Below are 26,610 nucleotides of genomic sequence, written 5' to 3' on the forward strand. Positions count from 1 at the left end.
AAGGTTCTAGTTAATAGGATGTGAGCAATGTGTGCAACTTCTGGGTTATGCTGTTACCAAAGAGAGGGAGACAGAGACACAGAGAGAGAGAGAGAACTCTGAGAGAGAGAAAAGCTGCCTGCCCCCCATTTTCTCTTTCTCCCGCCTGCAGGTAGGGATGTGCTGATGGTGAGTCATCTTCAATCATGTAGATGAGGGCAACACCCTTGGGAGATGACAGAGCAAAAAAATAGAGGAAAGGATGTAGGTTGCTGGACAGCCAAGAGAAGCAAAGCTGCCCTATCCCTGTGGACTGTCATCCAGATTAGCTTTCCATGAGAGAGAAATAAACCTTCCATTCTCTCGTAAAATTGTCAAAACCAATATGTAACTAGTACACAGGCTGACTTCTCTACTCCTAAACACGGTGGTGTGCCATCCATTCTTAGTATTTGCTTGGAAAATTCTAAGCCTATGACTTCACTTGATAAAACAAACACCATACCTGGGAAGAAGAGCAATGCAGGTTGTGAGGACACAAACTAAGTAGAACACCGGATCCAGCATGTGCTCTTGCATAATCCGGTAGGGGTTGGATGGTGGGTTGCAAGTCACACACATGGCTCCAAAGGCCAAGGTGAAGAAAAAATAAGACAAGATGCTCCCAACGATGACCAGCATGTGAATCCAAGTCTGCAAGACAAACAGAGGAAAGGAACACGCTCACTCAGAGGGTTTGCAGCCAGGCAAAACCTGCTGTGTTGAAGAGACAACCTGTCTAAGCGATGGGTAAATGGTGGAACAAACCTCAGTGAACAAAACACAAAATACTGAAGAGCTGAACAAGAGCATCTTTCATGAATAGCTCACATCACTGTTTAAATTCTGTAAAACTAGGTCAAATGCCAAAAGGTAATTCTGATGACTAGCTTATTCTGTATTGTCCATGAACCATGAGATGTTTGGATTTTCTCCTTAAATTTTTTTTTTCCCATATAGTCACTCATTGGTCTGTTTCTTCATTAAGGTAATACCTTAATCCAGTGAACCTCAAACTTTATCCATTCACATAGGTGGTAGACATTTCTGTTGCTCACCAATGTTCTTATTGTTTCCCCCTAATAAGCATGTGGAAACGTTGTACTTTCCTATTCCCTTGAAAGTAAGCATGGCCGCATGTCTTGCTTTGACCATTAAAATATGAAAGGAAGGGATATGCAAAACTTCTAGTTTAGAAGCAAGGAAGAGCTGTTGTGCAATTTCCTATGCTGTCTCCTTTCCTTCCATGTTGTTCAAGAAGTTCCCTTTGGGGACCATTCCAGATGATACAGCCACAAGACAAAGCCTGAGTTACTGCGCTGCCCCTCAGGACAATTACTCTAGAATTGTCTGGAACCTCAGTTAATTTATATATGCAAGAAATAAATCTCTGTATTACAGCATAACCTAGACACCTTCATATCCATGTATTGCGTGCAATTATTATTTTTCTTAATGTTTTTCTTTAAACTGGCTCACTACTTAATTAAGTAACTTTATTTAGAAAAAAAGTAAGGCAAGATTACTACCTTAAAGGTAAAATCAGCATTACCCTTCATAAAAGTGCTGAGTCTAGAATCTGGTCTATAAAGGGAAATTAGCAAGAGTTGCTATGATAAAACATAATAGCCCCAGAGAGACTTCCTCCTTGACAAAATCCAAAGTACGACTGGAGAATCACCTTTACATTATGTAGTGTTTAGTATTATTTAGTGCAGTGTACAGCAGCACCAAACTCACAGTGTGCACCACACTGCTGTGTGTTATGCATTTGGGAGAATCACTGCCTTTATTAATGTGTTTCTTTTTCCCCCTAGGTCTATACTTTTCAAACAAGATCCAATTTTCTTCTTCCCGCTTAACTTTGCAAAATATTTCCCCATGATACATACCTTTTCAAGAGTCACAAAGACTGCTCGTTTTCGTTTGTTTGTTTGTTTTGTTTTGTTTTGTATTTTTAATGTACAAACTGCTCAGAAAATGTGGGCTAAATCCTTAACATCATCATGCCTCTAGAACAGGGGTGTCCAAACTGCAGCCCACGGGCCAACTGTGGCCCGCAATCCATTGTTAATTGGCCCGCAGCAAATTCCAAAAACATATTTAGTTTACTTAAATAAACCAGGTGAGGCAATACATACTTCACCTCGAGTGAGTGGCCCGTCTGTTTGTGTATTTTACCGCATAATGGTAAAAAAAAGTTGAAAAAAGTTTGGACACCCCTGCTCTAGAACAATGATGTCTTTTTCTTCCTTTCTCAAATGGCCTTCCTTTCCACGGAGCCCTATTGACTGAAAGTTTTCCCCTTAAGATGTGCTTTCGACAAGTGAGATAGTGCCTTGATGGAGACCTTTGAATGAATTGATACAAGGAAGTTAAAGTCAAGGGAAACTTAGTAAAAACCAACAGGGAGGCGGGAGGTGGCAATGAGATGGTGAGCAAGAGGTGAAGGGAAGCCGATTCATATTCTCAGAATGGCTGACTCTTATTTGACAAGGGACCTTCAGAGGCCGTGAGCATCAGGAACAATTGTTTCTCACGCCAAGAAACAATCATTAAAGAACTGTTTCTCCCTGGCATGAGAAATAGTTCTTTAACGATGCATCCTTTATATAGCAGCCACTGTTTTTCTTGACACAGCTTTCACTCCCCTTCTTCTGGGTAAGGACACCTGGCATTATGCATAGTCTTGGCAAAATATTCCTCCTCTAGACAAACCTATGACTGGAGCTAAGGAAATATAATTCTGTCATCATGGACTAAATTTGGAGCACAATGAGGCAAGAGCAGAAACAAAACAATTGGAGACAGTTTAGAACAGTAAAAGCCGGACAAGCCTGCCCATTAGTTTCTGGGCCCTGGATCTCAGGAACCACTCTGGTTCTTTGGGGTGGTTTTGTTTTGTCTTATTTTGTTTTACCATGGCTATTAATATATTTTTAACAACTTTTCTTTTTGCTCAGGTTGGTCAGAACAGATTGCTGTGGCTCATTACCAATGAATTCAAACTGACACACTTTAAGTGTTAGATCCTTCGGCAAACTCATAAATGTCAGCATTTATGACACTCCCTTAGGCAGTGATCAAAAGTACTTACACAACTGCTTAATAATGAACTTAAATAGATATTAAAACAATGACAAATATTTTAGTTCTAGAGTTCCCTCTATTCACCTCACCTGGTATTTGCAGCTACTACCTTTTACTATACTTTAGGCTTGCAAGGTTTAGTTGCAGCAGGTCATAAGCAAAGCAAGGGATGCCAAAAATATTCAGCCCCACTTTAGAAATGATTATAAATAATTTTGTAATATAACCTTATACAATGTTTTAAACTATAACCTCATTCAGCTATTTCCTGTTTGAAATGCATCACTACCAGGATGGTATATATACCCCAAATTTTGGTTAGTAATTTAATCATTCATTTATCTATTCAAATATTTTTTTGAGCATCTTCTGTGTGCCAGTCTTGTCCTAGAAATGGTATATAGTGGTAGAAAAAATAAACACGAACCCTGCCCTCAAAGAGATAATAGTCTAATGCAGAAGAGAAGCATCAAACGTACAAGTATAACTACATAATTAAATAAATAACTACAAATTATTATTAGAGCTATGAATAAAAACAAGAGGATGGTATGAGAAAATGGATGATTAGGGAAGAGCTCTTGGGGGAAGTAGCATTTTTGTTACTTGGAGACCTAACTTAACATATGAGCTGGGTAAAGAATAGGGATTCAAGAGAGAATAAGGAATACTCCAATCAGAAGATACCGTAAATGCTAAGGCCTTGATATGCTAACAAGCTCAGTGTACCTGAGAAAGTAAAAAAGAGATGGTGTGGTTCCACCCATAAGTGGAACTGAAGCTGGAGATGGAAGTAGAGGCATCACCTCCTGAAGCTTTCTTTGTAGGCCATCCTAAGGCTTTTAGATTTTATTCCAAGTACAATGGTAAACCACTGAAGGATTTTACCAAAAGGAGAGCAAAAAGATAGGATTTTTGTTTCAAAAGGATGTTTCTGGTTGTTTTGTAGAGGATTGAAGGAGTCAAGAGCAGAGGTGGGAAGACAAAAGAGACTGTAGCAATAGTTCAGGAAGAGATGACAGTGACTTGGATTACAGCAGAGACAATGCCAATGGAAATGAGTGAGCAGCATAAATAATCAGAGGTAGTTTATTCTCCAGGGGTGGGTGTTATGTGCTTCTTCTGCAAAGGGAGGTTTACAGTAAAGCTCTCACTATCTGAATCCTACACATTGGCTTTGCTACAGAGAATCATTTTGGTAAAAAGACTTAATGGTAGACATTCTGGAGGGAGAAAAAGATAATTTTTCTTTTATTATGAAAAAGGCATACAATCATCACTTACTAAAGTCAGTATACCAAGATTACAGCATAACACCTCTTTTTATTTTAGTTGAAAGGCATCAGCTTGGTCTTGAAGAATGCTGGCCATAGAAGAGTAATTGTTTCTCCAGCCTGGCTCACCCGTCCATGAATTATTCACCATGGACACCACAAGGGGACCAGGCAGGTGTTTTCTACTTTCCCTGACTGCACATGAACTTCAGCATCATGGCATTCAACAATCAGTAGGAGTAGCCATGAATCACCCTTCTTCCGTGGAGTCATCACTCTTCTCATTACCAGTTGTCTTCGAGGCATGGAAGGCTTTGAAAGGGTCATGGCTAACAGAAGACACTTCCCCAAGCACAAAGAACTCCAAGCTACTTCAGAAGCAGAAAAACTACTCACCAAACTCTTGCTTTCCATTACGAGATGCAGGAGAATGATGAACAGAGCTGCTGTGTTCAGGGGGTTTCCAAATGTAAAGATGTCAATGTCTGAGCCCTGGTAGGTCTACAAAGAGAGGACAATAGGAGGTGATCTCAAGTGGTGTGAGTATCCTGACTTTATTCTACAGCTCATCTGAGCACTGAGTCCCTTTTTCAATGTTTCTAATAACTGGTCATTTCAGATAAACTTGAACATTTCTAGAAAAGAGAGACAGACTCTCTCCCAGACGGGCCATCTAATCTTTGAACTTTCCAGTTGGAATTCCTCTTTATTCTGAATCATAAATGCATCTTTGTGGAAACTTTTACTCATATTTCTAGCTCTTTAAGGTATAGAGAAATATAAAATATGTTCCATTTAACAGAGCTACAAACCTTTGAAGCAGCTACGATGTCTAACCTGAGTTTATATCTCTGCTAAGTAAATATACCCTCTTCTCCTACGTGTTTATTTTCAACTCCTTAAAATATTCCTCAAGTCATACCATTTTCTGATCTTTTAAAATTCTAGTCATTCTCTTCTGAATATACTTCAGATTGCCATATCTATTCCTCTTGAAAGGTACAGAATATCCTAGCTGGGAAAATTCAAGTCATTTTATTTGAATAAAGAACTAAAGAACAAAAATTGTTTACTTAGAGACTATCATCTTTTGTATTCTTAACACTGTACTTTTGTTCACATCATCCATGATCAAACTAGTGTCTTAATCAAGGAGAAGATGTGGAGCTAGATCAGGCTGCTTTGTGCTTAGTGTTGGCCTAAATTTTTAAATTCTTACACATTCTTTGCTGAGTTACATTCCTCCCATTCTTTGCCTATAAAACAGGTTTTTTAGTTTTAGGGAGACTACTTATAGAAGCTTAAATTTAATACTCTAATATCATCCTGATAGAATTAGCCCAGCACTCACTAATAATAGATTCTATATTCTGACTTTGCTGCTCTGATGTTGGCTCATCTAATTATATTGCAACTTTCAATTTTATTTAAGTCACTGATGAAAATTAGCAAGGAATACAGGACTAAAAGGAGACCTAAGAGGACTCAACTAGGCACTTCTTTCCAAATTTCATCTATTACCTAACACTTTTTTTTGGGTGGGGTATAATTTAGTCAGTTAATAATCAATTTGATTATATGAACAATGTACCCTAATATACCCATTCTATATGCTAATGCCAGCAACCAAGTACAAAGAAGCATCACTGCTTCATTAATAACAAATCCTTTGGGTGAACAAGGACTCACGTAGTAAGGCACAAAGAAACAGGCCAGGCTTTGATAAAAGGCATCCAACAAGGTGATCCAGAAGGTGAGAGGTAAGTATGCCTGAAAATGAAGCAGATATTGGGGAGGAAGATTAGCAAGGGTCAAAGCAAAATCAAAGAACACAAGCCAGTACTTATTTTTGCTTCTCTGAGAGAAAATTATATTCCTTTATTCTCTCACTCACAAAAGAGCTGGGATTCGTATATAATGGTAGAAGAATGTGGGGTGATAGTTGAATGAGATGAGTTCACAGGTGAAAAAAATTGCTGATGAAATTCTTCTTCAACTCATATTGCTTTTATTATTGGATCAATCTTAAATCTACCTTAAATAGGGAGAGTAGTACTAACTTTCCATTTCCTATTGATCAGAAAATACTCATGCAAAAACTTCTCCCAATCCACCCACTTCTATCTCCACTATTCCCTTCATTCCAATTCACTGTCAACTCTTTCTGTGAATGACTAGATAGCCACCTAACTGGTGTCTTTGCTTCCTCTCCTACCCTTAATCCAATCTTCCCATAGCAGCTAGATGGTTTTTAAAAACTGTTAATTGGATCATGCCATCTCCGTAATTAATCAAACTGACCCCCTCCTATTCCTCCAATGACCTCCCACTGCATTTCCAATATAATTTAAGTTCCTTCCCATGGCCAGTAAGGTCCTGCATGGTCTGCCTACTGGAGTCCCTGCTCTAGGGTCACCCCTACCATTCTTACCCTCATTCACCATGCTCCCACCACACAGACTTCATTCTATTCTTCAAACAATGCCAAATCCATTGTTCCCTTGCGGGTTCTTCATCTGGCTATTCTCTCTGCCAGAAAGGTTTGCTCTGGACCTTCTGCATAACCAGTTCTTTAGTATTCAGAGCCTAGCTTAACTATCACTTCCTCATAGAGGCGCTCCCAGATCAGTCTAACAGTAATGCCCACTCAATCATTTATTACCACGGCATCCTCAGAAGTCTCTCATCATCATCAAAAATAATCTTATTTGTTTACCTAATAATTTTCTGGTTCTCTCAACAGAACGCAAGCTTTATAGAGTGGGACTTTGATTCTTTTACTCAAGTAAATAAAACAGGGCCTGGCACATAGCAAGTACTCAATAAACATTCGTTGAATTAATAAACTACTCTTACATATGTGCTAAACTGCCTCCTACCAAAAGCTTATGGAGAGATCAAGTAGACACACCAGTCAACTGAATTGAAAACAGGTTTTCAAATAGGAGCCAACTCTGATTGAATGGTAATGTGTGTGCAGGATTCTGAGGCCGTATTCAGACCCAGTGGGAAAGATAGAGTGCTACAGTTTATTAGAGATTTCTGCCGTGGACAAAAATGGTAACACATATCATATCACTGAACTAGACTTTTTTTTCTTAACGTGTTTTTTGTTGTATTTACTTCCAAATGCAAAAAGAAGCTAAAATTTCCTTGAAAATTTCTAATTAGCCCCTAAAGAACAAAACTTTATAAATACACAAATTCTTCCATATACTTTCTTCCATTCTTCAAAAGACTACACTTGGAATTTTTATATCTATCCTTTTTTTTTATTTCTATCTTCTAGAAAATGAAACAATGAAGATTCATCATTTCCAATCTACTTTTCCCTATATCTTCTTTTACTATTTCCTCATTGGAAATGATGGAATATTCTACCTGTCTTTTTTCTTCTAAGTGTCCATAAAACCTAAGAAGCACAGTCAGATGGTGGAAAAGAATGTGGCAGAGTCAAAGGGGCAACCGTATTGCCATTGGACACAAGGGAATAATTTGGGGAGAAGTTAAAATATAACTTCATGCTTCTGGGGGAAGAGAGGTGCTCAAAAAGCCTAGAGTAAAAAGGTACAAAATACAATTTCTCCACAGTCATGTGAATAATGACGGCATCTACCTTGCAGGGTCATTCTGAGGATTAGTTATATATGTTATGCACGTAAAACAGTGAAGTAGAGAGAGAAGGGTCAAGGATAAGATAAATGAGAGGCTGAAGGGAGCAACTTATGGGATCTGCTGGAAACTGAAAGGGAAAACCTGGACATGAAGTCAAAGCCAGAAAAGGAGACTGTGTGGGTTATGAGAGGTGAGTAACAGACGATTTCTTCTTGGAAGGGAAATCTCTTGACTGCAGCCTTCCAGATCCATCTCCTCTCAAGGAGAGGGATTCTATAACTCTGGACAGTGTATTTCATGACACTGAAGACAGGAAATGGCCCAAACATAAAACAGAATTTGCTTGGAGGCCACATTCAAAGAAAGGAAACCCTTCTGGAAGGTAGTCAATTACCTTTTATCGATAGCCGCATGCTAGGAATCTGCCTATTACCGTGTTTCCCCGAAAATAAGACCTAGCTGGACAATCAGCTCTAATGCGTCTTTTGGAGCAAAAATTAATATAAGACCTGGTATTATATATCATATCATATCATATCATATCATATCATATCATATCATATCACATCATATTATAAAAGACCCAGTTTTATTTTACTATAATGAGACGCATTAGAGCTGATTGTCCAGCTAGGTCTTATTTTGGGGGAAACACGGTACATGTATTATAAAACTGGCCAGCTCAATAGATAATGTGTACAAAGGACTGACAAGAGGGTTCAACAACAGGAAACAATGACCTCAACTCTTCCAAGGATAAGGACCAATGACAAGCTTCAGCTTGCACAAATGGGCTTTTAAAACACCAGCTATAAAAACTTTGAAGGTCCCTCCTTTACCCTTCTTTGCCGAATGGACTTGGAATTTAATTTAGGCCTGAGGTACAGAACAACCTTCATTAATATCAATCACACATACCTACATCTTGGCCTTGAACTTTAAAAGTCAGATTGGGCTCCTTTATGGAAATCCCTATATTTGATCTGAATGGATTGGATGATATTAAAGGATTATGCGGAGTTCTTCTTCCCTGAGAGCTGAATGCGTGACTTCTCCTCTCTGTTGGCTCCTCCATATAACCTAAAGATGTTAAATTACTCTCCAGTCCAGAAAGGCAGTTCAAGCCAGAATAAAGTTGGACTGACAAAAATAAATGTATCATTTTCAATTCAGGATTTCTTCAAATTTCTGATTAATTTTGGGGGGTGCAATATAGCAATATAGAGAGCTTAATAGGCTAGAACTTTTATACGTATTATCTTACTTAATCCTCTATATGATCTCCATTACATAAAGAAACTGAAGTATAGGCAAGTTAAATAACTTAAGCAAGCTCACATGCCACAGAAACAGGATTTAAAGTCAGGCTAAACATAACCTGTAATTTCTCACATGGGCCGATCTGCATTGTTGTTTGAAGGACAGTGACTGAAGACCAAAACATAGATTTCGTATGGTGGGTGTCAGTACAGTCTTTCCAGTCCTACTAGAGGAAACCCTTCTTCCCAACCCTTCCTCCCACGTGGTTCAGCCCGGAGGAGGAACCATATACGTCCTAAGCCTGATAAATGAGAAATCATTATTTCTAGCCACAGTGATAAACACAGAGAAAGGCATCGGATGCCACCTAGGCTGATGAGTCAGAACCAGGACATTTACAGTTTCTTTAAGAACAGTGTTCTGTCACCATTACTCCTGGATTTTGCAGCAATGTGAGCCAATAAATGTCTCTGTTTCATGAAGCCACTTTGAGCTGATTTTCTGTCACTTGCATCTGAAAGAGTCCTGACTAACAGAGCTTTCTTATCAAGCATTGAATATCTGACTGACCCGTCGGCTTTGTCCACTTACAGGTGTCTGTAGGCTGCTGGTCCACCTCAGTCCCTGTGATCCTGACAATGTACTTGTGAGAGCACTTTGGATTTCTGGCAGTAAATACATGGTGGGGAAACCCAAGGACTAAAGACAGCATTGGTGTTCTTTCTTCGGCAAAGCATTAATGGTAGATGCCATGGGCTCGGGAGCCTGGGTTCACCTGCAGCATACACTAGCTCTGGGATGTGGGCAGATTAGTTAAGGACCCTTCCTGACTTTCCTCATCTACAATGTGGATAATGATGGCATCTACCTTGCAGGGTCATTCTGAGGATTAGTTATATATGTTATGCACTTAAAACAGTGCCAGGCATATAGGAGGCATTACATAAATGTTCATAGGAACTATATTAATGTTGGTTATTATGAATTATGTGAAAGATGAATTAGAAACAAAAGAGTTTTGAGACAGCTAGCTCAATTAATCAGGTACTATAATACTCTAGGGAGACCAGGGCAGTGAGAGAAGGATGGAAATGGGAGAACAGATATAAGTGATACATCAGTGGTAGATTGATAGGATTAAGAGATCAGTAAAGCAGAGGTGGGGAATGGTTTTAGGGAGAGGGAGCCATTGAGATCACTCTACTGTTTTGCATGACAGTAGATCCTGAAGGATTTAACTTTGGCTTTGGAACCAGACTGAGAAGGGTTCTGGCACTGGCTCTGCCATTTTTCAACTATGAGATTATTGGAAACATTACTCAACCCCTTTGAGGTTCAGATTTTTCATCTCAAAATGGGAATCATACTAGGTTTTCTCTTAAAGTATTTTGTGAAGATAAATGAGACAGGGACATTTAGTAGTTTGTGCAATAGGTGGCAGAGTGGAGTTTAGTAAATACTAAACATCATTAGTTGTAAGGTCTAAACACTGGATTTCTTCATATAAATACAAAGGTCTTTCATAGTTTCACCTGTGTTCATCTCAGAAGTGAGTGACTTAACATCTGCCATGGACGTAGTAGAGATCTTTTGAAACAACCAGACAATTCAAAATACTTTTACATAGTTCTGAACGTACCACAGTATTTGAGCTGGACTGACTGGAAAATGCGCTGACTTTGACAATGGATATGAAATCAGTCAAGTAGTTTTGCTTTAGCACCCACCTCTGATTTCTGACCACTCTTGTAAAGTTCAGGCAGTTGCATAAGGGTCTCTGCAGACAGATCTTTCTCCAAAACGCCATAAATGACGGGTGGGGCAGATGTGAAAAGGAGGTTGAAGAAGATCAAAACCCAATAGTCAGTCATGGATGTTCCTGAAAATCCACAAAAGAACTGGTACCAGAAAAGGAGGTTCACATAGGCCTAGGGACACAAAGAGGGACATCTGATCTTAGAAACAGCAATGCAGGCTATGACCGCACATGTCACACACGGCTATTTGGAGCTGTGTGATAGCAGCCTCTCTCTCAGCGCAGTTTCCTCACTTACAAAATGGAAGATCAGCACATCTTACCACATAGCTTTTTTTCTTTTCATAAATGTTTTTTACACTAGAGCATATATATGCATTCACGCATACATACATATGTAACCACACACACACTTTACACATACACACCTTACTATGTGGTGCTGGTGTTAGTCTAAGAGCTTTACAAATAATTCATTTAATCTTCATAACAACTTGGGAATTATTCTTGTCCCCATCTTACAGATGAAGGAATGGAGGCACAGAAAGGGTAAGGAAATTTCCCCAAGTTACCTGACTAAGTGGCAGAGCCGGTATTCAACTTGAGATATTTTAGCTCTAGATAAAGAGAACCTAGCCCGGTTCCTGGTATGTATCAGACATACAATAAATGTTCGTTCCCTTGCTTTCGGAGTTCACAATTAGTTTTTAGTAGTGAAATGGGATGGTATTAGCAGGTGGCCGACCATCCCAGTTTGCTTGGGGCTGAGTTTCCCAGGAAATGGGTCTCTTCATCGCTAAAACTGGGACAGTCCCAGGCAAACCAAGACAGTTTCTCACCCTAGAGGCTAGGAACATACACCTTGCATTGTTCCTTCCAGTATTTGTCTCCAAAATAAACTAAGTCCATGACAACAAAGAGGAAAGGACACTGGACTTAGATGTAAAACATCTTGTTTCAAGGTCTGGGGACACTGCCTATTGACTGACTTTAGGCTGCTTTCCTAACCTCTGTGAATTTTGGTTTCCTTGTCTGGGAAATGAGAATTACACTACCTCAGTGTTTAGTATCAAGATCAGGTTAGAAAGTGTTTATAACCTATTAAGTGCCTTGGGAATATTATTAAGATGCTGTTATTGTTTGCATCATAGATACATTAGAACACCTTAGGACAGGAGCACAATGCTTAGAACAGTTTCTTAGCCTAGGGTCCATGGACACACATTATGCCCAGCTCCTGAAAATGTATCAAGTTTGGGTACCTGAGGTTTAGGGCACTGTTCTGAGGAGTGAATCCATAGTTCTCAGAAGTATCAGAAAGGTTGTCCAAGACCCAGGAACCACAGTCTTAGAAAGATAAGCTACTCGAACGGCTCTGGTACTGGCCCTTTTCTTCATAGTTTATCAAGCATTCGCTGTTGGGCTGGGTAAGTAAGAAAGAAGCCAGGAGCACACCAGTGTGACTGGACAGCAAGGGTTACAGAGCAAAAAGACCCTGGGCTCCTTGCCCCCGGTGATGTACTCCATGCTAATACACGCTCCCTCTCTCCACGAGCACGTGGCATCTCTTTCTAATATTAGCGATTCCTAACCTTTGGGTTTAATCTGGGGTTAAAAGGAGGTGGGAGGGGAGTGAGCTATGTCACAACAGAACAGAAGGTAGAAAAATGCAAAGGTATTAAAACAACAACAAGAAAAAAACAAAAAAAAACCTCGGAGGGGGGCTCCTCTTTAAGTCATTGACCACTGTAATTTTAAATTATAAATCTCAACTTTCCCCAGAATCACACACTCAGACAGAAACATTATACATTGCGAGTATTTTCATAAAGTATCAAAGTTTTATTAAACTTTCACTAAATGTACTAATTCTGATTAGTAAAGTACTCAGAACTTCCTGAAACGTTCATTTTGCTTGAGGGGAAAAACGTGCTCCTGCTGAAGACTCTTTCATATGCACACACACAATCTAAATTACACCTTTAGGATATCCTAAAAATGACCCACTGAAGTTACTTTTCCCTAAAGATTGCATTTCCATAGAATGATATAAATTTATGTTTACTAGTAACATGCTACATAATAACTTTAAAGACTAAAACCCATGACATATTTGGTCTAAAAAAAATTTGACATATTTATATTATCATCCCACCTAGAAGGGACTTCCGTGAAGTGATCTAAGTAAGATCAACATGATTTTTTACAAAAAGAAATTGAAATTAAAATGGCATGCCAAAGATTTAGAAGCAATGACATCTAATGAAATTCTGCCTTTTTAGGAATTACATCATCAAAATAAAGTTCCTTTAACTTCAAATAACTACAAAGCACAAATACATTTTACAGGCTTGCTAGAGAATTCTTGCCTCTGTGAATCCTAGACAGCTATGGGCTAAGGCATCATACTGGGTTTTCATCTGTATCTTCAATATAACACAAGGGACATCAATTTGGGGACAGCAGATATTTTTTGCTTATCTCCTGTAAAATGGAAGCAAACCTTTTCATTCTCTACTGACAGATCATATTAAACATTTCAGAATTCAGCTTGTCACAGCCTTTATATGGAAGGTCAAAAATTGGATTTTAAATGAACCAGACAGGACTTAACTGAATTTAAGTGCACAGGGAATAGAAAACGCTAGCAGATGGACAAGCCCGGCAATGTGCTGTCAGCAGCTGAAACAGCACATTCCCAGATTATTTCTGGTAGGTAGCAGCACACTTGGCTGCTCCCAAAACATCAACCATTGAAGTGAGTTTAGTGTGGGCACCTTCTCTGTGTCCCTTAAACAAGCGGGATGGGAAGGCAGGAAGGGGGAAAGACTATAATCTCTGGAGCTACATACCACGTTCTTGTAGAAAAAGTAGAGAATCATGTTGGAAAGCCGTGTATAACACCAGTGCCCATGGACGAGAAGGAGCTTGCTGAGGTGTCTAAATTGAGAGATGGCGAAGTCACTGGCCATCACAGCCTGCAGAGGCAACGAGAGGAGGGCACCACCCTGAGCAATCAAACACATTAGGGCAGACACAGCAAGGCAACCTGACTGTCATCAGGCTCAGGTTCATCAAACAGGTGGTTTAAATCTTTCTTGCAGACCAAAACAAACACACAAAAAAAGAAAATCCAAACCACAAACGAAAAACACAAAACCCCAAACAAATAAGAACCCCGGGATGCAGGAGCCTTAATGGGTTGCCTGAGGTTACTACTCAGCTTTCCAATAATACGGTTGAATGAAACAAGACTTCTCTCCGGTTACTCATGATGTAATTTCAGCAAATGGACTTTCCCTAGAACGCAGCTCCCTTAGCAAGAACTCTATGCATTACAAAGTGCCTTCACTTCTCCTCAATGAGGAATGTATTGAAAGTATGACAGTCATGATTTTACGTAACTTTGTCTAATGTCCCAGGCAAAGAGATATTTGAATTTTTAATCTTTCGTACAGAGGGCGTAATTTACAATTCTTCAGAAATCCTAAGCCTCACATCCCACCTTCCTCTGACATTTGCTCCATAGTGAAAAGCAGTCTTTTGGATAAGCTATCTGAATTTGTGCCTAAAACACTATCCAACACACACACGTGCAAACAGGGTACTCCCACCTCTCTCATTCTTTCATATCTTTCCCCCCAATCTCTCTCTTTTTAGGATCTTTAGGTCTTTTATTCAAATCTTTAGTAGCTTTTGTCAATTGTAAAAGTCATAGTTATTGCAGGGCTAACAATATATATTGTTATGCTCTAGATAAACTATATTTCTTAAACTGAGCAAGTGAACTACACAGCTAAAATTACCCAGGAAAAGACCACAACACTCACCCAGTAAATAATCAATGAATGAATGGATGGTCTTCCTGTCCCCCACTCCTGAGCTAACCAAAGACAGCTTCACTCTATCACAGAGATTTTATTACGGAGAAAGTCACCTTTGGATGGGCAGGTCAAGTTCACAGGGTGTGGGTGTACATCCACTCACCTGCATGCCTTCTTGTCCTGAGATCCCTATCCCAATGTCTGCCACTTGTATCATGCTAACGTCATTGGCACCATCACCTGCATGGGATAGAAGCAAAGGTGAGAAACATAGAAGGAGTAAAGAAAAGATGCAAACTTTGCAAATCAGTAGTGGCCACTCAAGCAAACAAATCCTTCAAAGTTTAGCCCAGTCTCCAAGTTACCTGGAAGCTAGTTTAGCACAAATTAAATGTCCCATTCTACTTTCAGTTTTCCAGATATAACCTGCTTTCTTCCAGCCATTGAACATGCTGTTTCTCTATTCTTAGAACACTCCTACCCACCTTGCTGAATTTCCATTGCTCTTGCTGCCAGCTTAGATGTCACTTCTTCTGGGAAATCCTTCTTCTGTTCCCTTTAGGTCAAATGCCCCTTCCTTATTTAGGCTCTAGCACCACCCTGTGTGTTTCTATCATACCTATCATATGGTATTATGCTTGCTATAGATTTCTTAGTCTCCATAATACATGCAAACTTATTAAGAGGAGCTATTATGTTCGTATTGGTAATGGACATTTGTTATTCCCACCTGCCCACCAACCATTCACTTGTTGTCTGGGAACAGAATCCTGATTTTCCTTGAGAACTCTGAGTGCATGTTTCTTAGGATGAACCCAAACCCCCAGATTTAGGATGGACGACTGACCCAGCCCTGGACAGTTAGCATTGTCTGTGAATTAGTTTCAGTGACTGGTTCAGAGATGGGCACGTGAATCAACATAACTGATGTAACTGATATGTCCAGGAGTTTAGCCTTAGGCGCATCGGGACCCAGGGGTTTGAACAATTCATTCATTGATATGCTTATTCAATAAAATAGCTGAACAAATCCCACCTGAAGCCTAATAACTCTATTTCAGCAACTTGACAAGAGGTGCCATCTTTTCACTCAAGTTGTTAACAGGATGGGATGTAAACCTAGGAGTTTTCAGTGGCTTTATCAGCACCCAGAGAGAGAAGCTATCTGAGACTGATAATCCAGGTAAAAACAGAGACTGAAGGAGATGGCGGAGTCCTCATCTTGCTCATTTCTACACACTGGAGTCTCTCAGAGCTTAATCTCACACTGCTCTTTTCCATTTATACTCTTTTTTTAGGGTTCTCATCTAATAACAAGGCTTTACGTATCATCACTAAACTGACGATCCCCAAATTTATATCTCCAGCCAATTCCTCATTGCGAAATTCCAGCTTTATATCCAGCTAGCTGCCACCTGCCATCACTGCTAGACATCTAATGGACTTTTCAGACTTGCACATGTGTAAGACCCCGTTCCTGACTCCATCTCAGTAAAAGGCAGCTCCATCCTTTCTGTTCTTAGAGACAAAACCTTGTTGTCCCCCTTACCTCCTTCCATCATATATCAAATTCACCAGCAAACCATGTCCATTATCTGATTGACCATGTCCCACCACCTTTTCTGCTTCCACTAGGGCTCAAGTCACCATCATCTTTTGCCTGAATTATTTCAACAGCCTCTCCGCTGGTCTCTGGACTCATGTCCTTGCACCTGAACAGTTTCTCTCAGCACAGCAGCCAATGTGATCATCTTAAACTTAAGACCGATCTCATCCTTCCTCTGCTTAAAATCTTCCAGTGACTGCCTATCTCTTCAGATAAAAGCCCAAAACTTGTAATCACCTCCAAGGCCCTACATTATGTGGCCACCTGTCATATCTCTGCCCTTCAGCAACCTGCAGCAAATTCTTCCCTTCGCTCAATCTGCCTTGACTTAGAACACACCAAGCACGGTCATGGCCTTCACTTTCAGTCTTCTCTGCCAGGAATATTCTCCCTCACAGATCTCCCATGGCTCCTTACCATTTACTTCAAGTCTCCCTCCCGCCCCCCCATACAACCTTATCTGTGAGACTTTCTCTGAAAAATGTATTTAAAATAGCAGTCTCCCTCTTCTGTTTTCCACCCCGGCTCTGCTTTATTTTTTCAATAACATTTTTCACTATCTGATATCTTACATATTTATGCCTTTTTTGTTTTGTTTTACTTTTTCATCTCATGTGTTTACTATATGCCCTCCTACTAAAGGCAAGCTCCTTAAGAGATGCTTGTCAGTTTTACATATTCTTGTATGTCCACTGCCTACAAAAATGCCTGGCACTTAGAAGGCACCCAATAAACATTTGTTGAATGGATAAATAAATGAATTGTTCGTGTCCCTGAATTAAACTGTCCTGCAGGTAGAATTCCTACATTTTTCAGTTCTGATTCAGTACATTACCCTCCTTAGCAGTTGATTTGGGGTTCTAATATGTAACCTAGAGTCTTGACTATTATATTGACCATTATATTGTTTTCCATGTCACATCCCCACCATCTGGTTCATAGCATGTAGTCGAATAGGTGGTGGAGGGGAAGTGGAAGGGAGTGGGGAGATGGAGAGGAAGAAGGAAGAAGGAGAGGGAAAGTAGGGGAGAAAAGGACAGCTAGCCATAAGGGTGAACAGATATACAGAAGGAAGAACAGACAGAAGGGTCAGCCTCTGGTGTGGCATGAAGGTGAGAAGCAGAGCTGGGTTTCATCCCCACTCACCAATGGCCAGGGTCATCACCTGGAGATGGTTGCGGACCAATTTCACCACCTTGCTTTTCTGCAGGGGTGTGGCTCGGCAGCAGACCACAGCTTGACAGCAAGCTGTCAACTCCAGGAACTGCCTCTGCAGACTCTCCTGCAGGGCAAACTCTAGGGTCTTCCCAGTGATAATGAGTCCAGCCCGCTGCCCTGAATCCTGGGAGGCAGAAGGCAGGTGTAAATCCTCACTTAATGATTCTTGCTCTGGGGAGGCTGGATTCTTCTTCTGAAGTTCTTTCAAAATTGTGCCCATCAGCATCTCACAGGCATCCTTGAAATAAGTGGCAAAGACAGTTAGCCTTTGGGCTCCTTGGTGGCCACATCCAGCTAAATTTGTCATTGTCTTTCTTTAGCAGTTGCTTCATCAAGGCAACCCTAGGTAGCGAATAATCAGTTATTTTCGAAGACCTCACAGCTCTTCCACAGAATTTTGTGTTTATATGGGGACAGTTAAAAGGATGAGGACATCTCATGCCCAATTCCAAAGCTAAGAAATAGCTATGGAATTTCTTTATTTGTGCAACTTATCTTCTCAAACAGTGACTCTCAAGAGCCCTTTGGTCTTATTCTGCCAGTTACCAGTTACTAGACTTTAGGCACCTCTCTGAGCCTCAATGTTCCCATGTGAAAAATGCAAATGTCTATGTCATAAAAATGTTTGTATGTAAGGAACAAGTGAAATAATACATGCAAAGCTCCTACTGTAAGGCATAACACACAGAATTTAAATAATAATTATTGTTTTTATCTTCCTTGGCTTCGATACATTCATTCCTTCATTCACTAAGTATTTATTCAGAAACTACTATGTATGAGAAAACATTTAGGTGCTGTGGATACATCAATGAATAGAAAACTCCCTGTCATCATGGAGCGTACATTCTGGTCGGGATGTTCTTAGTGATGCTCATCACATTCAACTGGTGTACATCCCTCGACTCGCCTCACCCCACACTGGTGTACATCCCTCGACTCACCTCACCCCACACTGGTGTACATCCCTCGACTCGCCTCACCCCACACTGGTGTACATCCCTCGACTCGCCTCACCCCACACTGGTGTACATCCCTCGACTCGCCTCACCCCACACTGGTGTACATCCCTCGACTCGCCTCACCCCACACTGGTGTACATCCCTCGACTCGCCTCACCCCACACTGGTGTACATCCCTCGACTCGCCTCACCCCACACTGGTGTACATCCCTCGACTCGCCTCACCCCACACTGGTGTACATCCCTCGACTCGCCTCACCCCACACTGGTGTACATCCCTCGACTCGCCTCACCCCACACTGGTGTACATCCCTCGACTCGCCTCACCCCACACTGGTGTACATCCCTCGACTCGCCTCACCCCACACTGGTGTACATCCCTCGACTCGCCTCACCCCACACTGGTGTACATACATCGACTCACCTCACCCCACACTGGTGTACATTCCTTGACTCGCCTTACCCCACACTGGTTAGGAAGTTCTTTAAAGAAAGGTATTGCTTTTCATTTACTTTTGAAGCCTTTACAATGCCTAAAAGAGGGCCACAATGGGCACTTAAGAAATACTTATTGAATGAATTGTAGTCAAGAAAACTAACGATAACTTATTCAGAAATGATGGTGTCAGATGATCACCAAGAACAGAGCCAAGCCAAATCCAGGAGCAGTGCATTGATATTTATACACTAAGCCTGAAATAGTTTATTCACGAAAGGTCCCCTCACTCAGAAGCCATTTACTCTTATTTCAAATGCTGTTTTGTCAAGCATTTGTCAACCCACAACAAAATAAGATGGGTAAGGAAGTAGAGATGGATATGTAGGCATGACTTAACAAAGACTTAATAACCACATAAACTACAAACAAGAAATTCAACTTTAAAATGTACTACTTGGCAAGCTTTATCTTCAGGACAAATCTGATCCCAATACTACAAATACAGTTTTTGGAGCCCTCACATTTTCAGAGTGCACAGAACACAGTCTGAGCGGATGCCCTCTAAAATGGGGATGTAAATTTTCTGTAGTTTGATGATTCGAGACTGATTACATAGATGTTTTTATCCCCTTATTTGCATATGTATGTGCTTAGTTTTATAAATTAACTGTATTTTCATTACAGAAGTATATATGCACACACACGTAGTTGCTCTTCATTATTTGCGGGTTCTGTATCTGTGATGCCTCATATTTGCTAAAATTTATCTGTAATCCTATAATCAATACTCATGGTGCCTTTTCTATCATTTGTGAACGTGTAGAGTGACACAAGTTTTGAGTTATGAGACATGCACCTCCCCACCTGAGGCTGAACTAGGTGACGCGCTGCCGTCTTACGTTTACTGCCATACTGGAAACAAGTGTCCTTCTTGCTGTCTGTTTGGTGGCACATTTTTCACATTTTTGTGCTTTTTGTGGGTGATTTCCCTATTCAAGATGCCCTCCAAGTGTACTGCTAAAGTGCCATCTAGTGTTCCTACGCACAAGAAGGCTATGATGTGCCTTACAGAGAAAATATGAGTTAGATAAGCTCTGTTCAGTGAGTTGTATTGCTGTTGGTTGTGCGTTCAATGTTAATCATATATATATATGTATATAATCTCTGAAACAAGGTTATGCACTGACCAGTTGATAAAAACACTGTGACCACAGGCTCATAGCAACCTAATCCTATATTTCCCCTAGGGGTAATGGATCAGTATTCACTAACTCAGTGTTTGCCCCAACTTTATAGAACTTAACTCAACGAATAACAAGGATCAACTGTAGATAGATAGATAAAGATTATATAAAATACAATATAGAAATCATGCTTGACAAGCAATCAGCTTGTAAGTGCTTAGATAAAATCATCAGAACCTTTTGAAATCTCAGGCTACAAAATAGAAATACTATAATTTTATCTCCTGTGTACTTGTTATAATTGCCAAATGAGATTATGTATGAAAAAACCTTTTATTGATTCCAATAAATATGAAACTAAAGAGTTATAATCTCAAGAGAAGACTTTAAATAAAATTATGAAAATAAAACTTAAAAAACTAAACGATAAATCTTGAAAGGCCTTTATATATCACAATGCAGTAAATAATCCTGGATACAATTATACTAAAACAAAAAACAAACAAAACTTTTATGAGAATAGAAACTATATAAGGTTCGTAAGTAGCTACATTTACTATCATCTAATTTGCAAATTTAGGAACAAAAGTTGATGGAAATTTGTAAAGTTAACGTATTATACTATAGAAATAAGTAGACATTCCATTGGTTGCCAGGTGGCCCACTTAGCATGTCACAGGGACAATTCCTTCACTAAATGACAAATTGGGCTCCATGACTGTCAATTCCTTTTTTAATTTCTTAGCATCTGCTGTAGGGTGAGGAGCAGGAAGAAGAGAAAATAATACCAGTGACTTAGCTCTTACTACGTGCCCAGCATTTTATTTGAATGGACTTGAGTCATCATAAAACTAAACTATGTTCACTGTGTTCTGTTTAGTTATCTGGAAAATTCAACAGGTAGAATAGCTATTGAGAGCAAAAACAATTATCTTTTGCACTTAGGAGACTCCACAGTGGATACTCTGTAAAGACTTTTTGAATTGATAATATTAAATGCTTTTACAATACATTGTGCATTTACAAATAAATTTCACAATCCTAAAGATTTTATTGCTCACAGAAACGTCAACGTCAAAATTGAACACCAAAAATTGATTATTTTTCCTTTTTAATGTTCATTAAACCCCTGTATCTGCCAGGTATCACATTTAACAATTTTTATTTTCTCATTTAATGCTCACAACAACCCTATGAAATAGGCATTATTCTCACATTACAGGTAAGGAAAAAGGCCCACGAGGGTAACTCCCTAAGGTCATATAGCTGGTCACTGGTAGTCCAAGCATTTGAACCTGGGTCTTCCCAGCCTTAAGGCACATCCAATTTAGTGACTAAAATGACTAAGCATCTCCATGTGCTCAGCCCCTGGCTGATACTGGAAGCTGGCTGGTGGTTTGGTTATGGGTCTCTGGACCATTGCAAATTGCCAAGGAGAACCTACTCTGTGTTCAATAAGGAAAATTCTCCTTCCTCATAATGTATGATCTACTTGGATATTAATTGAGGCCTGAACACAAACACACAGCTAACCAAACGTGGCAGCTTGTGACAAAAGCCCAAGACGTGATCCAGATGAGAAGCTCCCAGAAGATTTCTGAGGCTGGTTGCTGTGACAGAATGAATGTTACTGATTAAGTCTGACTACGGAGGAAGGAAGGAAGAAAGTTTTCCAAGCTAATTAAGCAATGTGCCTAAATCTGAGAATATCACTATACTAGGAATCTTCTGAAAAAAATAAAATAGAGTACTTGTGATAGAGGTTGGGCGTGGGGACTGAGAAAAATAGGCTGGGTCCAAACCTCTTAGGTTCCTTCTCCTTAAAAAACCCTTTTTTCCCTTCCCTAAACACAAACTTTTGGTAGTGTCTCAGGAGCACTATCTAAGAATTGCCAGTAGAGGGCATGATGACCCTGAGAGTCTATTTTTAGAACGACCAGAAAAATATTATTCACCTGACTACAATAGAAATCATTACTTCCCTTCAACGTGAAAGGGGGGGTAGAGTCCTGCCCCCAAGCTTGATATATTTTGTCATTATGGGCTAAATCTTGTCAAATCCCTAATAATCCAATTGGGGGAGGGATAAAAATAAAAAACTTTTTAAAATGCCTTTATTCAGCAATGATTTGTCTGAATCATTATGATGTTTCATGAAGCCTTTAGAATAACTATGGTACCCCCTGCTCCCAAGCACAAGCTAAGCTGCTGGAAAGAATAAACAATTATCAAGAAGCTAAAGGTTATCAGTTTTTCTTCTCAGCGTCATCAAATCACAAATGCTCCACTGGCTTTGCAAAAACAAAAAGACTGGTTTAATCTCACTATACATACTTTACTTTGGGTGTTGAGGATAAAGAGCTTGTCATCTGGCTCCAGCAGTTTGCACGCATAAGCTATGTTGACAGCTGTCTCCTGCTTGTCCCCTGTCAGCATCCAGATCTTGATGCCAGCTGTGTGAAGGGCTTCTATAGCTTCGGGAACTCCCTCCTGCAGACGGTCTTCAATGCCAGTAGCACCTAAAAAATAACCAAAGTGCAACAGGGCGTGTAAGAAACTAAAGCCAGCTGAAGCTTACCTAGGCTATAATTGAACAATACCTGTGTGGGGGCAGAGCCCCAGAAAGTAGTTTCCAGGCTCTCGGCCTCACATAGACAGGTGCTGGCTCAGGTAGTAAATGGCCATCAACTGTGATTGCATGGCCATCAGCTGTGGCTAGTTGGCCGTCAGCTGTAACCAGTGAGCCATTGGCCACTAATATAACTGCTGTGGCTACACTAGCGAAGAGGGAGAGAGAAGAGAGAAGAATGGGGGCTAGCAAGAAGATGGCGGCTGGGCTGGCAAGCGTGGATGGCGGTTTGCGGACAGTGTGGATCCAGCCTCCAGTGAGAGTATAGTGCCGCCAGCGAGAACATACTAGTATGACTCCCCTACTTATGGCTCCGTGGGGGTTCCTTTTTGGCCTCACCATGTCCTGCATTCTTGTATGGGGAGCGGGAGCAGAGACCCCGCAGGCCTCCCTGCATTACAAACTGTTAGCCAACCCAATCTTTTTCTCGTAATTTCTGGGGATCCAAAGGAAGTATGAAGACCCAGATCAAAATCATATACAAAGTAATATCTTGGGAGGGAAGTTTTAGGAATCAACCAGTTTATCAAAGTTATTTGTTCTCCTCTTGGCTGGCTTTCTTTTCTGTAAATTGAGGGGGTTGTTTCTGTTGCTTATGTAACCTTGCTCTAGAATTTTATAATTCTATGATACTCCCAAGGGTAAAGGCAGGATTTTAAAGAATGCCCTTGTCGGTAAGACAGTGTCTATTTTCAATACTCTCTCATAGTGTAAGTCCATAATTTCCTTTATCGGAAAAACTGGGTGACAGATACGTTTTGGAATTCAAATGTTTTGCAGATCTGAAAAAGGTAATAGGATGCATATCATATTTTGTAATATCTGATAATCAAGCATATTGATATTTCTGCAACAAAACACACAAATGTTCACACTAATTAGGATAATAAAGACTTACAAATAGTCTTATCAAATCAGGCCTGATTTTGCTGCCAAATGGCATTTGGCACAGAGCCCACAGAGCATTTGAGAGTTTGGAATTTCGGATGAGGAAATGTGGACCCACAGTGCTGACAGTGTCACAGAGAAATGACTTAGCAGCGGGCATCACTACTCTATTGGCCAGATACTAAGTGAGATCATTGTTTTTCTCTGAACCAGAAGGATGGGGCTCAGAGGTTGGTCTCTTGCTGTGTTAGTGCTTGTGGGGACAGAGCCAGGAGTGCAGTTTCCAGGCTCTCAGCCTCACGTGGAAAGGTGCTGGCTCAGGTAGTAAATCGCCATCAACTGTGATCGGATGGCCATCAGCTGTGGCTAGTTGGCCGTCAGCTGTAACCAGTGAGCCATTGGCCACTAATATAACTGCTGTGGCTACGCTAGCAGAAAATGGGGGCTAGCAAGAAGATAGTGGCTGATCTAGCAAGTGAGGATTGCAGTTAGCACGGTGGATTGCAGCTGACAGCTGAGGTTGGTTGGTTGGCAGAGAAGCAGCCGGCGGATTGCGGATCATGTGGCTCCTGCTTCCTGTGTCTCCAACCTAGCCACCAGCGAGAATAGAGAGGTATGCCTCCCCTATTTATGGCTCTGTGGGTGTTCCTTTTTGGCCTCACCATATCCTGCGTTCTTATGTGGCGAGCGGGACCAGAGACCCCGCATGACACTGACACCCTGCATGACAGTGCTTATATTAGAAACTAGATCTCCAGATGTTAAGGCAGTAGTTCTCAATCTTGGCTCCTCTTAGAATTACTTGGAGAGCTTTTAAAAATTCAAATGTCCAGGATACACATCAGACTTGTCGACAGAATCCCAAGGAGTTTTTAAAGTGCTCCAGGTGATTTCAAGATGCAGCTCAATCTGAGACAAGAGGTGTCAGTTGTGCAACCTTTAGTTGAAATTAGAAAGCAAGAGAGAGATATATTAGGTTGGTGCAAAAGTAATTGTGGTTTAAAAGGTTAAAAATAATTGCAAAAACCGTAATTACTTTTGCACCACCCCAATATATTTCATTAGTCCAGCGGCAGGTGCCGGATAATGGATACAGGCCTTGGAACCAGGTAACCCTGAGTTTCTTCCAAGCTCTGTCACTGAACTGCTCTGTGCTCCAAGTTATCTTCTAAATAAAATGAAGATTTGTTGTACAGGTTCAAAAAGCAACACATATTAAGTAACTTATCCAAAGTCTGACAAGAAACGTAAGCTTTCGTCTCGTGAACCAGGATATTTATTTGACTTTGTACTCTACCTTAGTGTTGTGTTTTTAAATGACCTTCTTAAGGAGGACCACCCTGATACCACCATCAATGAAGTCTAGTTCACTGCAGTGGAAAACAGAATGGAAAACACTGGAAACTGGGTAGACATCTCGCTGGGTGGGCAAAATCACATCTATCTATTAGGTCAAAGTTGGGGCGGGGGGAAGCACTGGTAAGTACCTTAGAGATATGAAGTGTTTTTCAAAATTCTCCATTCAGGAAATACAACGTAGTCTACTTACCAAGTAAAGTCAGTTTGTTCTCCAATCTCATGGCAGATTCAAGTAGTAATTCTTCCCTGTTGTCAATGCTGGTTTCAGCTAAAAAATGGTTCCTCAGCCACTCTGCATATTCAGTGTCACTCATGACCTAACGAGGGAAAAAGAGCTATGAGGCAGGTCACATGATGATCTTGCCAGGACTTAGCCCTGCAGAAATGTCAAGCCATCAACTTGTTTTAGGCATTCCTCTCTCTGGGCACACTCATGCCGGGTCAATCTCCTCACGCACCTGGTCACAAGCTTTTCCGAATTCTGTGAGCAGACTAGTGCAGCAATGATGATAGATGGACCCTACAGCTCAGTATCTCTGGGAAATTCTAGGCACCATATATGATGCAAGTGGGTTAATCTATTTAATTAAACCAGAAGTATGCAGGTGGGAGAAGTCTCCATTTAGTGGTGCAATTGAGAAAGTGGTATCAGGACTGTTCAGGTATTATGTCAGCAGCAACACTTCTGATATCTTCTGATGGTTGGTTTATGGGGTTAGTTATTTGTAAAGGTAAAAAGAGAGAGGGCGTCATATGGGTGAAGCAAGAAAATCCTGTTCCAAACAAAAGTGAAGTGGAATTCCTAAAGAAGGAACCAATGATACATTTTCCTTTGTATTCAGGTTGCCATCAGGTTCTATCTATTCATAGTTAGTTGTAAGAATGGAGAGTTCAAGATCAAAAAAGGCTCTCTGCCTTTTCAGTGAAACGATCTTGCCCCTGATAAAAAAAATCTAGCCAATGAATGTCAGACTCTCCTAAATCAGATAACCTTGTGGAAGCAGTGTGCTAGCAGCCTTACCTTCTTTGCTATACATAAAGTGCGTAGGCCTCGTTTGGCATAGTCATCCAAGTGTTTCTGGGTTTTCTCCCTTATTATCATCTGTTGTTTTTCCAGACTTGCTCCATCTGAAATAATTAACAAAACACAAGTGTTCCCACCAGTCAGTCCAATTACAGATATATTTTTAAAAACAATGATAGTTTAACCCACAACAAACAAAAAGCCCTGTCATTTTGAATCCCAAATGTGCACTTATACAAGAGACCCTCAGAATAAATCTCTCCCTTATTCCTTTCTTCCTGGGGAGAGGAAAATACCAAGAATTTAATATACACACTGTTCTCACACCGTCAGTAACCACAGTAACAATAACTACAACAATGCTGGCAGTCATTCATTGAGCACTTACCATTGGCCAGGCACTGGGCGAAGGCTGTATACATATTGTATATGGTATGCCATTAACCCTCTGAAGAAACTATAAA

General features: G+C 40.5%; 1 protein-coding gene across 3 annotated transcripts in view; it reads right to left on the bottom strand.

Annotated features, from left to right (window-relative positions):
* The window catches only part of ATP10D (ATPase phospholipid transporting 10D (putative)), a 102,221-nt gene that overhangs the window by 4,561 nt on the left and 71,050 nt on the right, over positions 1–26,610 (bottom strand). For all 3 annotated transcript variants that reach the window (XM_088789883.1, XM_088789884.1, XM_074324640.2), the window contains 10 exons: positions 26,144–26,250; positions 25,313–25,439; positions 22,581–22,765; positions 17,590–17,899; positions 15,001–15,077; positions 13,866–13,991; positions 10,985–11,185; positions 6,072–6,152; positions 4,779–4,883; positions 485–672 (listed from right to left, as the gene is read on the bottom strand). In XM_088789883.1, coding sequence (XP_088646009.1) covers positions 485–672; positions 4,779–4,883; positions 6,072–6,152; positions 10,985–11,185; positions 13,866–13,991; positions 15,001–15,077; positions 17,590–17,899; positions 22,581–22,765; positions 25,313–25,439; positions 26,144–26,250 — 1,507 coding nt within the window. The remainder of the gene's footprint in view (positions 1–484; positions 673–4,778; positions 4,884–6,071; positions 6,153–10,984; positions 11,186–13,865; positions 13,992–15,000; positions 15,078–17,589; positions 17,900–22,580; positions 22,766–25,312; positions 25,440–26,143; positions 26,251–26,610) is intronic.

The sequence above is a fragment of the Rhinolophus sinicus genome, chromosome 1, assembly GCF_057876585.1.
Source record: "Rhinolophus sinicus isolate RSI-liver-muscle chromosome 1, RSI-T2T, whole genome shotgun sequence".
In the NCBI taxonomy this organism is placed as follows: domain Eukaryota; kingdom Metazoa; phylum Chordata; class Mammalia; order Chiroptera; family Rhinolophidae; genus Rhinolophus; species Rhinolophus sinicus.